Here is a 16,516-nt window from a genome sequence, read left to right on the forward strand (position 1 = left end):
ATGTTAGCTCTTCTGTCAAGTGCTAAGTGAAGAATTCCTAAAACTCACAGGCAGCTGGTAAGATGGTATTGCTTGTCCTACTTGTTTCTGGGGATTTCCTCAGCACGTTCTCTGCTGTGTCTCCTTTAGAGTTTGTCTAACTGTTAGAAAGGTCCAGTGCTGTGTTTGAACCTTTGACCTTAGAAGGGAAAGAATGACAACAGTCTCTGCTTGTTTTTCTCAACTTTTTCCAGAGCACTAATAGTTAAATGATTTTGGATGAAATGTCTAAACATGTTTCACAGACAGACCTATAGTGCATTTATTTCCATGTAGAAAGTGAGAATGTCTGCAGTACCTGCAGACACTCAGAGATTGTTTGTCGATAGGGTTACCCTGTTAGCTACCCCAGAAAGTTAGAATTGATCAGTTCTCCTTTATTTCCTTTTCAGGTTTGCCTGCAATGAGATTTTACTCTCTACACCTAAAGAACGTTCTTTCTGAGCTGCTGTGAATACATTTGGAATGATACTGTCTTTTTTCAACTAATGGAGAATTAGCTGTGTCTTTACAAGGGTTGCTGTACTGGACAACTTCAGAACATCCCTCATAATGTCATCAAACAGGAGTCAGAATCCCCATGGACTGAAGCAGATTGGTCTTGACCAGATCTGGGATGACCTCAGAGCTGGGATTCAGCAAGTGTACACCAGACAAAGCATGGCGAAGTCCAGATACATGGAGCTCTACACGTATCCTCTAGCTTGAGCCGTGGTTGGTGTGTCTAGAGTTGTGATTATGTAGTGGTATGTCCTTTTAATTATTAGAAATGTTATGTCATATTTCCTTCCTTGTTTGTCTGTAACAAAATCACAAGTTGTTTTTTACCTTTCTGTTTTCAGTAGAGGTAATTTGGTTAGTTATTTAAGGTGGTTCTGGTTAGTGCCTGCAGATTTGAAACATACCTGCCCCCTCCCCCAGCCCCTGTTTTTTAGTAGAGACTGTGCATATGAGTGTGTGTGTGTACTCGAGTGTGTACAGTGCACATGTGGCGGTCATAGGGCAGCTTGAAAGAGTCAGTTCTCTCCTGCCAGCACAGTCCAGGTCCGGGGATCAAACTTCGGTTTTTAGGCTTGACAGCAAATACTTCCACCTGCTGAGCTTCTTGTCAGCTTTATAGCCTCCCTTTATATCAACAGGTTCTACGTCGATAGATTCAACCAACTACTGATTGAAAATATTTGAAAAAAAAAAAAAAAAGCTCTCTATTAGACATGTGGACCCTTTTTGTCATTGTTCTCTGAACAGTATAACAACTGTTGTGTAGCATTTGTGTTGTATAGTAGTCCAGAGATAATTTAAAGTGTAATGTGAGGATGCAGGTGAATTATATGCAAATACATGTCATAATTTATAGTAGATTCCACCATTTGGTGGTCGGTCCTACAACAGGCGCCCTGTTGTATTAGTTGCTTTTCACTTTTCTACTGCCATGATGAGATGCCACGACCAGAGCAACTTATAAAAGAAAATATTGGGGTTGGGGATTTAGCTCAGTGGTAGAGCACTTGCCTAGCAAGTGCGAGGCCCTGGGTTTGGTCCTTGGCTCTGAAAAAATAAAAAAGAGAAGACATTTAGTGGGGACTTTCTTACAGTTTCAGAGGGTGAGTTCATGACCATCATGTTGCTGAGCATGGTGGCAGGCAGACATGATGCTGAGTTGGTAACTGAGAGCCCACATCTTATCCACAAGTTGGAGGCAGAGGGGCTGGGGGTGAGGGAACAAGGTACGAGCTTTTGATACCTCAAAGCCCATTCCCAGTGACTCACCTCCAACAAGGCAACACCTCCCAATCCTTCAGAAACAGTTCCATCAACTGTGGAACAAACATTGAAATTAATGAGCCTGTGAGAACCACACCTGTAAATACTGAGAAGTAACTATAATTTTAAAATTCAGGTTCTTAGCAATAATAGCCATATTTTGAGATGCCCAGTAGATCATATTGTAGAAAGTTCTGTGTGCAGTATTGGCCTAAGCATGTTTAAATGCTCATTGTGACTGCCTTCATGTTACAGGAGAGTAGCTTGGTTGTATCAGAAACAGTCTGGTGCACAAAGTCATAAAATATTTCCTATTTGTCCTTTACCAGGTAAAAACCATTTACAGTTCTGAAGGGCGCACATAGAACAAAAACTTGCCTATTGTAGTTCTGTTTTACAAATGAAGTACTTGCTGCAAGCCATAAAAATATATGAAGTGGGATTTCATCTGATTATGACAAGCTAATACCTGGAAGAAGCCGAGGGCCTTCCAGAGGTTAAGCTCAAGGAGTCTTGTTGATATTTGGCTTTTGATTATTAGCTGTCTCCTGCTATGAGTTTCTTGTGTGCTATTGTAGCTTTTCCATCACTTGTTGGCACCATTTCCCCTCTACTAAAGGAATATTTAGATAACCTCTGTGCAGTAACGCACTCAGGATCCCTAATTACAGGCCTTTCTGTCATTATCGTCATTAGCAGCATCCAGCCAGGACCATCCCTGGATGGACGAAATTATCTTACCAGAGATACCTCTGTACTCTCTAAGAACAGACTTAGGCATCCAGACTATCGGTTTGAGAAGGCCTGATGGATGTGCTAATTAAGCTTAACTTTCTCCTTTCCAAAGTCTTATCTCTAGTTTTAGATCCACCCTTAACAATTAACTCAGAACTAAAGGGTTCCTACTTAGAGGTACATCTAGCTGTGACGGAAGTTGCTTAGCTAATTGCCTAGTGACCGAGCACACTCCTCCCCACCCCTCACCCCCCACCCTTGGTCCCTGCCAGAAACTGTGGGAGCAGAGATAGCTTGGAAAGATAAGAGCCAAAGGGATAAAAAGCAGTTTTATTTTTAGAGCAAGGACGAGATGGAGAAGAGAAAAGAGAATGGTCAGAGCTGGAGAAGAATGAACTGAGACGGGGAAGAACTAGACTGAAGGGCTAGAGGAGAGTACGAGGGAAGGAGATGGAAGATGGGGAAGAGCAAGACGAGAGAGGAGGAGATGGGAGAGGAGCTACGATGGGAAAGAACGAGATGGATGAGAACCCAGATGGGGCAGAACTAAGATGAGAGAATTAAGTTAGAACTTAGAGGGGACAACAGATAAATGTAGCGAGAAGTCAGGCAAGAAAGGAGCTAGGCACGAGAGCAGAATAGAAGCTGTGTAGAGAGAGAACTGACTCAGAAGAATAAACTGATGGACTAAGAGCTCGGGATGCTGAGAGTCTTTTCCTGAAAACAATTCTGCCATTCGTAGCCTTTCTTCTGAGCCCTTGGGAAGAAGATTATTAAGGCTGGTCCTTAGTAATATTCGAGAGTACTAAGAGTACGGTAGCTCCTTTTCTGACTGCTCTGACTGAACAGCCTAAGGGAAGAAGGGATGTATGTGTGTTGATAGTTCACAGGCACAGTCATCACAGCGGAGAGACGTGGTAGGAGCTCGTGGTAGCAGGAGTGTGCAGCTGCGGGCAGCAGTGTGCCCAGCAAGCACTCGCTCCTCTGTCCCTTCAGTCCAGAGATGCTCTACTGCCATGAGGTGGTGCTGCTCACATCCAAGGTTAATCCTTGTGCAGAATTCCCTCACACACATCCAGAGGTGCTCCTCATCTAGGTGATCCTGAGTCCCCAGCAACTCCACAATTAACTATCACAAACAGCATTTCATTGGTCCATAACGTGTATAAAGGACTATGCTGTCTCTTGCACAGGTTATGAGGTTATAAAAGACATTATTCCTACTGTTAGAACATTCAGACCCAGTTAAATTTATACTTTTTTAAACGATTTATTTTTATTTACTGTGTCTGAGTGTCTTACCTGCATGTATGCAATGTGTACCACATCCATCCCTGGCGCCTGAGGAGGCCCCAAGAGGACATCTGATCTCCAGGAACTGGAATTATGGGTGATGGTGAGCCACCACAAGTGACTGCTGGGAATTGAACCCTGATCCTCTGCATGAGCTGCAAGTATTGTACACAACTAAGCCACCTGTCCAGCCCTTAATGTGTAGTTTCTTGATTCTATACAAATATAAAATTGAAATTAGAACTCACCAGCCAGGCTTGGTGGCTCAGATCTGTAATCCCACCAGGATGGTAGAGTCAGGATGGTCAGGAGTTCAAGGCCATCCTCAACATAACAAGTTCAAAGCCGGCTAAAGCTACATGAGCCCTTCTTAAACATATAAATAAATAAAATGAATGAATGAATGATGCTCAGCTAACAGAGCAGATTGATACTGATTCCAGGACTTTACAGTTGCTCATTTAATGGGGATGTAAGTTTAAAACTATAGTTATATCAGTACTTATGAGAATAGGTTATGAAACATTTCATACATTTTAATTTTAGAATACTAAAAAAGTTAACATAGATAAATGAAACTATCCAAATTAAAATGTATGTATATGTATAGTATACATGTGTTTTTACACTTAAATATATTTTTACTGTAGGATTTCTTTAAAAATAGCAGCCTGAGGCACCGGAGAGATGCCTCAGAGTTAAGAGTACATACCCTTCTTGTACAGAACTGAGTTCAGTACCCAGCCCCCATGTTGGGTGGCTCTCAACTACCTGGAACCAGCTTCAGAGAATTGGACTTCTCTGGCCTTCTCAGGCAATCGCACTCACATACACACAGACAGAGGTGTACACCATAATTAAAAATAAAATAAGTTAAAGAAAAAAACAATTTTGGGCTGGCAAGATGGTTCAGTTAATAAAGGCCCTTGCTGCCAAGCTCCACAGCCTGAGTTCCGACCCTGGATCCTACGTGGTAGAAGTTAAGAACCAACTCCTGTAAGTTGCCCTCTGACCTCTACAGGTACACTGGGGCATGTGTGCCACCCCATCCCACCCCACACTAAAATAAACATAAAATAATTGGTTAAAGTACAGGGCTGCCAGATGTGGTATGCACACCTTTAATCCCAGCATTCTGAGTTCTGAATTCTGAGTTCGAGGCCAGCATGGTCTACCTAGCAAGTTCCAAGCCAGCCAGGGCCACACAGTGAGACCATATCTTAAAGCTTGGAACTAGAGAGATGGCTTAGTGGTTGGTTAATAGCACTTTCTGCTCTACCAGAGAACCTGAGTGCAGTTCCCAGCATCCATATTGGGCAGCTCTCACAGCAAGCAGCCTCTATCTCCAGCTCCAGAGGATCCCAGTGTCTTCCTCTGACTTCCTTGGGCACACGCATACAAATAATACAATCTTTAAAAGAAAATTTTAAAGTAGTAACAGCTTAATTGAAGTATTCATACACTTAAAAATTAATTTATTTTAGAAATGTGCAGTGCAGTATTCAGTATAGTTAGTTATGCAATTATCAGTGTCTAATTTTAGGATATATATATATATATATATATATATATATATATATATTTTAAATTTTTACTTTGTTTTATCTGCATGTATATGTCTCAGATCCTCTGGAACTGGACTTAACAGATAGCTGTGAGCTGCCACATGGGTGTTAGGAATTGAACCCAGGTGCTTTGGAAGCACAGCTGGTACACTTAACCACTGAGCTAACTTTCCAGCCCTCTTAGAATATTTTCATCACCCCAGAAAGACTCCTTGTTCTCATTAGCAGTTGAATCCGCATGCCCACCCCCCCCCCCCCAACTGTCTCTGGCAGCCACTTGTAGTTTCTGTGAATTTGTCTATTCCAGACTTGTCTGTAAACAGTTGTACAGAATATAGCTTTTGCGTCTGTTACCTTTTACTTAGCAGAATGATCGTAAGCTTCATCCTTCCATCATTAATCAGAGCTTCATTTCCTTCATGACTGTGTGGACATTTTGCATTGTGCATATCCATTCATTTTTAGTGATACCTTTTGTTATTTCCATGTGTTTGCGGTTAGGCACACTGTTACGAACACCATGTCCTAGTTGTTGGTGACCATATGTTCTCTCATTCTCTTGGGTAGATGCCTGTAAGAGAAATTGCTGAGTCATAGATATGTTGGGTATGTTTCAGGGAAATGGAGACTTTGCCAGATGAGTGACTAGCATGTCTCATGGGATTTGGCTTGCTAGGTCTGACTTGTGGCTGACTTGCTTGTAATAGACTAAAAGGCTGATTTCAGTGGTAAGGCATGATGACTGGTTGGAAACATCATTACTGATCCATTTGTGCAGATTTATATATATATATTCCTTTTTAAAATGGACTCACTATTACAGCCCAGACTACCCTTAAACTTGGTCCTCCTACCTCAGTCTACCAAGTGCTAGGATTATAGATGCCTGGCCCTGGGAAATTGTTTAAATTGATTGTTTAATTTGTGTGAGTATGCCTGCATGATGTGGGAAGGGGTACTTTCCATGTTGTGCATATGGAGGTCTGAAGAAAACTTGGAGGTACTTCTCCCCATCTATCTTTATGTGGGTTCTAAGGTCAGATTCAGGTTGACAAGCTTTTGTATAAACTTCAACAACCCAAAATTTCTTAGTATGTAATTTGTCACTAAATTAGGTCAGTTCTTTTTCTGATAGATTATTTTTGCTTTTGTATGGCTGTGAGGAAGTAGAAACTGTCTATGCTTAAAGAAATATCAAGTATTTTCTAGATAGATGAATAATAATAGATTTCTTTCCTTTTGAACTTCAATTAAGTGATAAAATTTCATATTCACTTCTTAGGGATATTACAGATAATGCCCTATGCTGGGCTCAGGAAACTTTTAGTTTTTAAAAAATTCTAATGTAAGAAAGATCAAAAAGCATTCAATGTTTATTTTCCAACAGAGAACTTCAGCAGGCAGTGGAAGTACTAGAGGCACTCATCCATAGAGCACATTCACAGAAGAAGCCACTGCTCTGGACTTGGAATGGAGAGTTCCAGTCCAGAAGGAAGAGGTCAACTCAGGAAAAATCATTTTGAGTGCTAGAGTAGGTGGAACAACCAAGAAACAAAACTTGAGTAACAGAGCTGCATTTCAAGAACGGCCGTTGACATAGGAGAAAAATTCCTCACTCATAAATTGGGCCTTTCTTCATGAGACCCTCAGCAACATTTCATCGTCTGCTTAATATGACATGTATAAAAGGTCATTAAAAGAAAGGAATCAAAAGAACATCTTAACTGTCCAGCTGTTTGTAATAGCACAGCAACTCGTAGGTTTCAAACTAGCCCTTTCATCAGTCATAAAGTAGAAAGGGGCTCGATGTAGAGTACTTGCCCACCGGGCATGACAGAAAGACTATGTTTACACAATCTTTTTTCATTAGGTAGAGCAATCAAAGCTTTTGCCCAGGATTTTGCTGTTTTCTTTTCCTGTCGTCCTTCATTCAGCACTTGGGGAAGAAAGTCTCATGATATGGCATTCAGACCTACTGAGCTCTATCCCTTGAGGCAGCACTGTGCCTCATGTCATGTGCTGATGTCTTCCTTTTCCTGATGAATGAATTCTCAAAGCTCCGCCCTTTCTGTTTCCTCTCAGTGTTGTGAACTGAATTGTTTTCTCAGCCAGTTTTCCTAAAGTCTTTTTCCCAGCAGTCCTGTAAGGGTCTCCTCCATGTTTGGCCTTGACTGTTTACCTCAGCAAGTCCTAACATAAGCACATGTACCTGTTTTGTGATGGCATAGAGTGTGTACCATTTGGGCTGGAATGCTTCCTTTACCCAGTGTGCTTAGCTCTTGTGCCTGCAGCACATGCTTGTCCCTAATGCTACAGAACCTGGCAGTTGCCTCCTCACAGCTGGCTACTGTTGCTCCTCAGATCTGCAGTTTTCCTTGCATTCTCTTCTGTAGGTACTTGGGGTGGGAAGGAGTATTGCGGGTGGTGACAGCTTCCTGTTTCTGCCTGCCTACTGTAGATTTCTGTTTTCCTTTGGATAAAATAATTACAGAAAAGCAGATCAAACAGAATAAATAGCAGATTGTTTTCACAATGGACTGTTGATGATCTCCATCCCTTTTGACCAACAGATATATTTGGATGTTTCATCTTGTACTTTAAGGGTCTTACTTTGCTCACCTACTAGCATGGCTTTCATCAAATGAACTTAAACATAGGAACGTTTTTTAGAACTTTATCAACTGATCTGCTGTTTTGCTTGGTCTGTATTTGTCCAAAGTTTAGAATATGACTCAACCAAGACTACACCACGAATGTCTGATTCTAGTTGCTGAGGAAGCTGAGGCAAGGGTCCTTACAGGTTTAAGTCCTGCTTGAACTACAGAGGCAGGTTCAAAGCCAGCCTTGGCAACTTAAGTGAAGTAAACAGAAAGGAGCTAAAGATGCAGCACAGTGAATGCTGTGGCACTTGCCTGGCATGGGAGGTCTCACATTCAATCCCAGTGCTGCAAACATAAATTAAGGCTCTGAAGGGAATGACTAGTTCGTGTAAAAAAATGTAGCTAGCAAACATGGGAAAATATTCAACCTTGTGACTTCTAAAGAAATAAGGGGTTAAAGTGAGGTGTTTAGAAAATCTCGTCAGGTGGAAAAATAGTTGTAAGGAACTGTTCATAGCCAGTATTAGGGATATTAGGGAGAGAGGTGGGCTAAGCTCCCACAGTACAGATGGGTGTATTGTGATCTTTTTGGAGAGAAATTTAGAAACACATCTCAAGAGATAAAAATACATGATGGCTCATCGATTTATTTGCTTTTTAACTTTTAACTCTACCTTAAAGAGATAGTTGTATTTAAATTATGTGCTCAGGGCTCTTCATATTTTGATAATACGAAACAACAGAAAACAGCCTCCGTCTTATCTGTATATTAGTCATCAGATGTGTAATAAATGGATGAATAAATAAATAAAAAGGATGTGTACCTCAGTAGTAGAGCCTGTGCCCAGCTGCCCAGAGTGCTGCTTTCAATTCCCAGCACCACTGAAAAGATGCCCTGACGGTTGTCAAATATGATACTACCTTGCGCGAACTCGCCTACTTTTGAAGCAGATAATACACATGTTGTACTGTGTGGATTGCAAGTGGCTCTGCTTGTACAGTGTTGGGGTTGGAGATGGTTTTTAAACAGTTCTCTTCCTTCCTTTGTATGTTTTCAGTGTAAACATGCATTTAAAATGGTTTTTATATTTCTTATATAACTCTTGATATAGATATACTCCACAGAAATTTTTGCATGTAAGTGGTCAATGTGTGATTTTTTTTGTTTTTGTTTTTTATTAGTGTAGATATGGTATGTTCACTACTTTCCTTCCAAACTTGATGCATGGTGTATATATTGAGATTAAACATTATAAAACGGGTTCTGGAATGATGACTCAGTGGTTAAGAGCGCTGGCTGATCTAAGAATCTGGATTTGGTTCCCAGTGCCACATGGTGGCTCACAACTACCTGGAAGGTTCTAGGGACCCAGGACCACCTTCTGTCTTCTGTAAGCACTAGGCATAGACTTGGTACACAGACATACATTCAGGCGCTCATACATACTCATAAAATAAAAATAGATGAATTCTTAAAAAATTATAAGAAAAATTTTGTACTTTGTCACACTCAATTGCAAGTAACCTTTGCTTTTGAAATATGCCATAAGATGTATTACTTGCTTTGGTGGGCTGTTTCTTTTCAGAATGTAATTGCTGACCTCTTGAAGAGCTGTTTTATGACTTGTCAGTCTGATATTACGCTGATGAAGTCAGGAAGCTGGTTCGGTTCGGTTTGGTTTGGTTTGTTGTGGTAGGAATTGAACCCAGGGTCTCATGCATATAGGGAAGCCTCTGCTACTGTGCTTTCCTCTGCTACTGCGCTTTATTGCTAGGCCAGCAGGAAGTGTGTTTAATGCAACGTCCATTACAGTCTTTTCAGTGGATGTCAATAGAAATAGTTCAGGTTTCCGTTTCTGATTTGTAGTTGGGGAAGAAGTGGATGGAAAGTGGCTCTGTTTAGTTTTGTTGTTTTATTTGGATTTTCCCTTTAGAAAATAGAAATGATTTGAGTTTTGTATAATTGGAAGTAAAGAGCTGATGCCCCATGTGTACACATGACAAGTAGTAATATGCAATGCTGTGGGTAGCAGCCATTTGAGGCAGCCTGGGCCCTTCAGCACTGGTGAACGTGGGGAAAACACTGCACCCCTCCTCCCTTCAGGTAATGGTGAAGTGTGGGTAGTTGGAGATGAACTTTGAGGAGGCAGTTTCTCCTAGGGCCATCCTTCACCAGTCCCAGCATAAGGCAGGTGCCTCGGGGAGTACCTGTTGCCAGAGGCCACCGACAAGACCCTGTTACAGACTTTCATTCCTATTAAGCCCAAAGAACCCATAGAAAATGAGTCATTTCTCTGATGTTGGGAGAGTTGTAGAGTCATTTTCAGAGCCTGAACCCAACTTGGCTCTGTAACATAACCACACTGTCTCATAGTGTTTCCCACCCGCTGCTAGTAGGAAACCCCAACAGCCCTCTGAGAGAAAATCCTAGATCACTGCTTAGTTTCCTGTCAGCTTCCTTGCCAAAGAAACTTTGAGGGGGTCTTTGGAAAAGAACCCAGTGTTTAAAAAGTCAGCATGTAGATTTGTTATGGTCTGTGGATGACTTAGTATTGTACAGTCAACCCATTGTCTGCAACATAAAGCTTTCTGTTTTACTGCCTGTTAGATTTTTTTTTTATTTCTACTGTTAAATGTTATGCTTCTTCTTTATTCTTGTATTTCATTTTTTGTCACATTGTACTTTATTTTTGATTTAAAAATAATATAACTAGCTGTGTTCTACTTAGTGTATTTTTAGATACCTTCCATTTTCTACCATATATCAGCATTCCATTTGTTTTTATAGTAGAATTATTCCAATATATGTCACATTTTGTCTTTACATGGGTTGGTGGGCATTTGGGTTGTTTTATTTTTTTTTTGGCTACTGTGAATAATGCGGTTCTGTGTGTGTGTCTGTGTCTGTTGATACAGTTGCAAAACTGACTTATAAAGTAGTTGCATCATTTTGCTCACCTACTAACAATATATGGCAGCTCCTGTTTCTTCCCATTCAGGCCAATCCTTACTTTGTTTTTAATTTTAGCCATCTTAATAAACATGAAGTAGTAACTCATTGTGGTTTGATTTGCATTACCCTGGAGGTTAATGTTAGTAAGCATCTTTTCATGTGTTTATTGGCCATTCATATATCTTTTAGTTCTTTTTTGCTTATGTTCAATTGAATTACTTGTCCTCTTGTTACTGTATTTTAGGAATTCTTTATTCTACTTATGATCCTTTCTCAGATTATGGTTTATAATATTTTCTACTTTGTGGGTTGTCTGCATTCTTTTTAAAAGATACTGTTTTATTATATGTATGTGCATGAGCCTGAGTGAGTATATGTGTACCATGTGGCATGCCCATACAGGCCAGAAGAGTGTGTCTGGTGCCCTGGAACTGGATTTAACATGTGGTTGAGTCACTGTGTGGGTGCTAGGAATCAAACTTGGGTCTTCTGGAAGCTGCCAGTGCTCTTAATCAAGTAATGGCTGAACCATCTCTCCAGCCCACAGTTTTTTGTTTCTTGAGTTTTTGTTTTGTTTTAATTTTTATTTATGGTTGTGTGATTGTATGCCACATTGCAGGTGCCTGAGAAGTTCAGGATTCCCTGGAACTGAAATTATAGGCAGTTGTGAACCTCCTGACTAGGGTTCTAGGAATTGAACTTGGGTCCTCTAGAAGAGCAACAAGCGCTCTTAACCACTGGGGCATATTTCCAATCCCTCAGTTAGGTTTGTTTTCTGAAGTTCAACTTATTTTATTAAATATATATCGTTATATTTTATATATGTATATAGGTGCACATACACATAACGTTTGGAGGCCAAAGGTTGATGTCATTTGTCTCTCCCAGTCACTGTCCACCTTGGTTTTTGAGACCATGTGTCAAACTTATTATTTGGCTAGAGTGGCCGTCTAGCAAGCCACAGAGGCGATCCTGTCTACCCTACTACAGTGCCACTGTCCCTGGCCTTTTTGTGTGGTGCTGAGATGGGACTCAGGTTTGCATGGCAGACTCTTGAGCTGAGCCATCTCTCCAGCTCCTTACCTTGTTTCCTGTGTTTGTCCCACGGTGCAGTCCAGTCAGGCATGGGACTTAATGTCATTTATTAAATAATCTTTTACCCACTTATGTTTAAAGTATCTTTATATAGTAAATTGTTTCTGTTTTTGTTTTTCGAGACAGGGTTTCTCTGTGTAGTTTTGGTGCCTGTCCTGGATCCTGCTCTGTAGACGAGGTTGGTCTGGAACTCACAGAGACCCACCTGCCTCTGCCTCCTTAGTGCTGGACTTAAAGGCGTGGGCCACCACCCCCTGGCGTAAATTCTTAAATACAGCAAATAGTATGTTTTGTGACTGTGTATCCTGTTTAATGCTCTCCCTGTCTGACAGTACTAGTTGTCACAAAGGTACTTCTCTGGCTTTCTCCTCCCCATCCCCACGTCCTGGCATGCTTATGTCTAGCGGCAGCCGGTTCAGCCTTTTGCTTCTGTTTCTGTCATTTCCATGCCTCTGGTTCACAGTGGTGTGTGGACCTTCCGCTCTTGTCCACTTTTAGACATCGATGCTCTATGGCTGTACGAAGATGTGGCTCTATTGCATGCCCTTGCTTTCCTTCTCAGGATGTATTTTTGGGAAAACCCGTTTCTGAGTCATCTTAAAGTTTTAGTTATTTATACACAGTGTAAATAGTCAGTTTTAAGATGTATGCTTCTGGAGGTTATTCATAGCAAGCATCATTGTCTTTAATCAGTATTGGATTTTGTTTTTCTTAAACTAAATAATGCAGTTATTATTTTTTCCTTGTCATTTGCAACCTTTCCAACCTGTTGGGAGTTTTCAGGACAGTTTCCACAAAATAGTCATGATAAGCAACTTTAGAGGTCTGGGGTTTTTCTTGGCAGTATTTCAAGAATATCCATATGTTTTCCAGGCCTGTGGACATCCTTGTGAATGGGCTTTCTGGCTTTTAACTTTATCATTAGTGTGAATGACATCTTTTTCTACTCTAGCTTTTAGCAGGTTTTGATCAATATATTGGAAATATATGTAAACAAAAGGAAATATATTCATGTTAGTCACTGTTAGCATCTATGGTATGTGTTAATCTCCTTAACTTTCTCCAAGTCATGTTTATAACTACTGTACTAGTGTGCATCAATCCAACCAAGCCCGGGGAGCTGGAGTCCCTCCTTCCAAGTCAAAAAAGGGGCAGACTCCTGGGGGAGCTCAGTTTGTCGGCTTGGAGTTATATAAGCGACTGAAGGAGTTTTTGAAGAATTACTTGACAAATCTTCTCAAGGTAAGATGTCTCACTGATATACTAAGCATGTAAAAAGGCTTTGTTTTGTTTTGTCTTAAATGCAATGATTTGCCATGGCTGTCATCTCTGTCATGTTCACTGCTTTAGATTGGCACTCTGCCTAGACTGGGTTGGCTATTGATACAACTACCTACAGCCTGTGATTTAAAAGCTCATTAGCTCATTAGCTCAAACCATTGATTGGGCAATGATGAATCTTTTCCCTTAGCCTTCTGCCTTTGGTCTTCAGTAGTCTGTTCTGTAACAAAGGAAGTGGGTTGCCTTACTCTCAGCCATTGGGTGGGCAGATAGCTCCCTCATCTGGTGTGGATGTCTTCAATCAGTGAAGGTGATTTTACTCTCTACTCTCTTCTGTGTGTACAGTTTAATTTTTTTTTTTATTTATGTTGAGGATATAATAGTATTTTCTGCATGCTGCAAAAAGTGGTTTTTTTTTCTTAATTATTTTACAAGCTTAGTGGAAACATATTATTCTAACAGACTGTAGTTGCCTGACAAGTTATAATTAATGTTCCACTTTCATGTTCTTAAACATGAAGTGTCTTGCTATAGCTCCTGTCCTTTGTATTCACAGCACTTTGCAAATAAAGCCTTGTAAGCAAAGTATGTTCTGTTTTCAGTAGCTAACCATCAGCAACATATTTTCATTTTCCACCTAGAATAGGTCATCTTACGTTTTAAAATTCACTATATTTAAATAAACAAAACCTTTGGTTGTGTCTGGGTGTGGCCAGGTATTTACACAGATGCTCGGGTCACTTGAATGTTGTTATATGGAGAACTACAGGTCTGCTGGGCTGTGGCTTCCCCCGTGAAGATGACACTGAGGCTGGAGCTAGACTAGGCTACCCCTGGCCTTTACTGTACCTCCTTGGCACACTCAACACAGCCTCGATCAATGGTAGTGCAGTGTTTTTAAAGGGGAGGACAGTGCAGATGTCATTACTACCTAAGAATCTTTCAGGTTCATTTTGTCCAAATAAAAATTGGTGAGTTTAAAGTAAAAATAATTTTGATAACTTCCTATTTTCCCTCTGAGGTTTTGTTAGAGAAGAAATGTTGTATTGTTACGTTTTTGTTACAAAAATGCAACAAATGCCACATTTAAGATGAATATTTTTGTAAGTTTACAAATTGGTGAAGCTGTCCATATTTTTTTAATGAGTATACTAGCTTCTATTATAATTTGTTAATAAGATAGGTTGATTTTTTTTTTAAAACTGGAAAGATGTCAAACATAGAGATGCTTTGGAGGTAGATTCCTTAATAAGAAGAAATTGCTTAAAAACTAAACTAAGCAGGATTGGAGGTGCATACCTGTAATTCCAGCACTGGCCTATAATCCTAGCTTTCAGGTGGTGGAGGCAGAGGAACAGAAATTCAAGGTCATCCTCAGCCAAATTGTGAGTTCAAGGCCAGCCTTGGAAAATATGAGCACAAAAGGAGACAGGGTAAAGAAATTGCCCCGGGTATGGTGGACACACCGATAATCCCAGCAACTCAAGAGGATCACAAGTTCTAGGTGTACACTTGGGCTGCACACTTGAGTTTAAGGGCAGCCTGGGAAACTTATCAAGACCCTGCTTTAATTAAAAGTAGAACAGTTGCCTAGCACTAGACCAAGCCTAAGTTCAGTCACCAGTACTAAAGAAAAAGCATGAAAAAAAGAAAAATTATACTTGCATTCTGAAAGCTTAGGGTGCACTCTGTGACTGCATGTGTATATTCAACCCATGAAAAGTTCCAATTTAATTTGGTAATGAAAGAACTTGTTAGTGTTCTTGTGAGAATTTATATTAGCATATTTTCATACACAGCAGTTATAAGAACCCATCTATAACCATATGTATTCATGTATTTTGATGCAGTAGCTTTTCAATGAGTTTGTCTTGATCATGTGACAAACCTCAGTGTACTTGTTTTTAGGATGGAGAAGACTTAATGGATGAGAGTGTACTGAAGTTCTACACTCAGCAGTGGGAAGATTACCGATTCTCCAGCAAAGTGCTGAATGGAATCTGTGCCTACCTCAATAGACATTGGGTTCGCCGCGAATGTGATGAAGGACGGAAAGGAATATATGAAATCTATTCAGTAAGATTTTTTTTAAAGAATAAGAACATTTAAATATGTTGTGGAGGGGTTGGGGATTTAGCTCAGTGGTAGAGCGCTTGCAAGGCCCTGGGTTCGGTCCTCACTCAGCTCCAGGAAAAAATATATATATGTTGTGGCAAGAAAGTAGAGAGCTGGGAAATTGCAGCAGTAACAGACAGTTGAACAGTTCTGTGTTTACTTTTAAAGTCTCTTCAGTTAATTGGCCAGTTATCATGCTTGGCCTGGAACTGCTTGAGTTTGGCACTAGAATCCTAGATGCTGGCAGTTAACCCCAAACCAGGTAATCTGAGGATTAAGCACTTGACTGAGCCCTCATACACTTTCTTGGGCTGAGAGTTCTGTGTTTGAGAGAGGACCTTGAATTCAGAGAACCCTGAATTAATTTTTTCTTTTTTTTTTTTTTTTTTTGTTAGTCTTCAAGGTTTTTGTTTTAGGCCCTCTGGTTTCTCAGAGTCTGACCCCCATCAGTATCACCAAAAACATGATAGAGATGCAAATTCTCAGACCTCTTTCTAAACTTGAGATGAGCCATAGGTAGGGGCAGGGAGTTCAGGTAGCAAAGTGCTTGCTTAGTATGTATGAAGTCCTGGGTTCAGCCTGCTATACTGCGCACACCTGTAATCCCAGCACTTGGGAAATAAGAGGCAAGAGAATCATAAATTTGAGTCATAACACATTCCTGGCCAACTTGTGCTAAATGAGACCCTGTCTGAAAAAGAATAAAGAAGATAAAAAGTTCCACAGAGTTGGAGTGATAGCTCAGTCAATAAAGTATTGGCCTTGTAAACACAAGGACCTGAGATAATCCCCCAGAACCTGTGTGGAAAAAAAAGCATGTTACTGACATTTGTAATCCCTTGCCGAGGAGGCGGGCACAGGCAGATCCCTGGAGCTCACTGGCCAGCCTGCTTATCATTCTGGACAAGAACAAGCCAATAAGAGACCTTGTCTCAAAAAACAAGGTGGATGACTCCTGAGGAACAACAACAGAGGTTGTTCTCTGGTTTCTACATGCATGCTCACACACAATAAATAAATAGACAAACAGATAAATATTTCTCCAGGTAAGCAGAGTGAAGGAGAATCATTGTTCT

General features: G+C 40.5%; 1 protein-coding gene across 3 annotated transcripts in view; it reads left to right on the forward strand.

The window, feature by feature from the left end:
- Cul1 (cullin 1) overlaps positions 1-16,516 on the forward strand; it is an 86,176-nt gene that overhangs the window by 40,585 nt on the left and 29,075 nt on the right. For all 3 annotated transcript variants that reach the window (XM_052718966.1, XM_052718964.1, XM_052718965.1), the window contains exons 2-4: positions 432-731; positions 13,112-13,286; positions 15,234-15,401. In XM_052718966.1, coding sequence (XP_052574926.1) covers positions 592-731; positions 13,112-13,286; positions 15,234-15,401 — 483 coding nt within the window. In that variant the 5' untranslated portion in view covers positions 432-591. The remainder of the gene's footprint in view (positions 1-431; positions 732-13,111; positions 13,287-15,233; positions 15,402-16,516) is intronic.

This window comes from Peromyscus californicus, unplaced genomic scaffold (assembly GCF_007827085.1).
Source record: "Peromyscus californicus insignis strain IS unplaced genomic scaffold, ASM782708v3 Scaffold_6__1_contigs__length_162567912, whole genome shotgun sequence".
Lineage (NCBI taxonomy): Eukaryota > Metazoa > Chordata > Mammalia > Rodentia > Cricetidae > Peromyscus > Peromyscus californicus.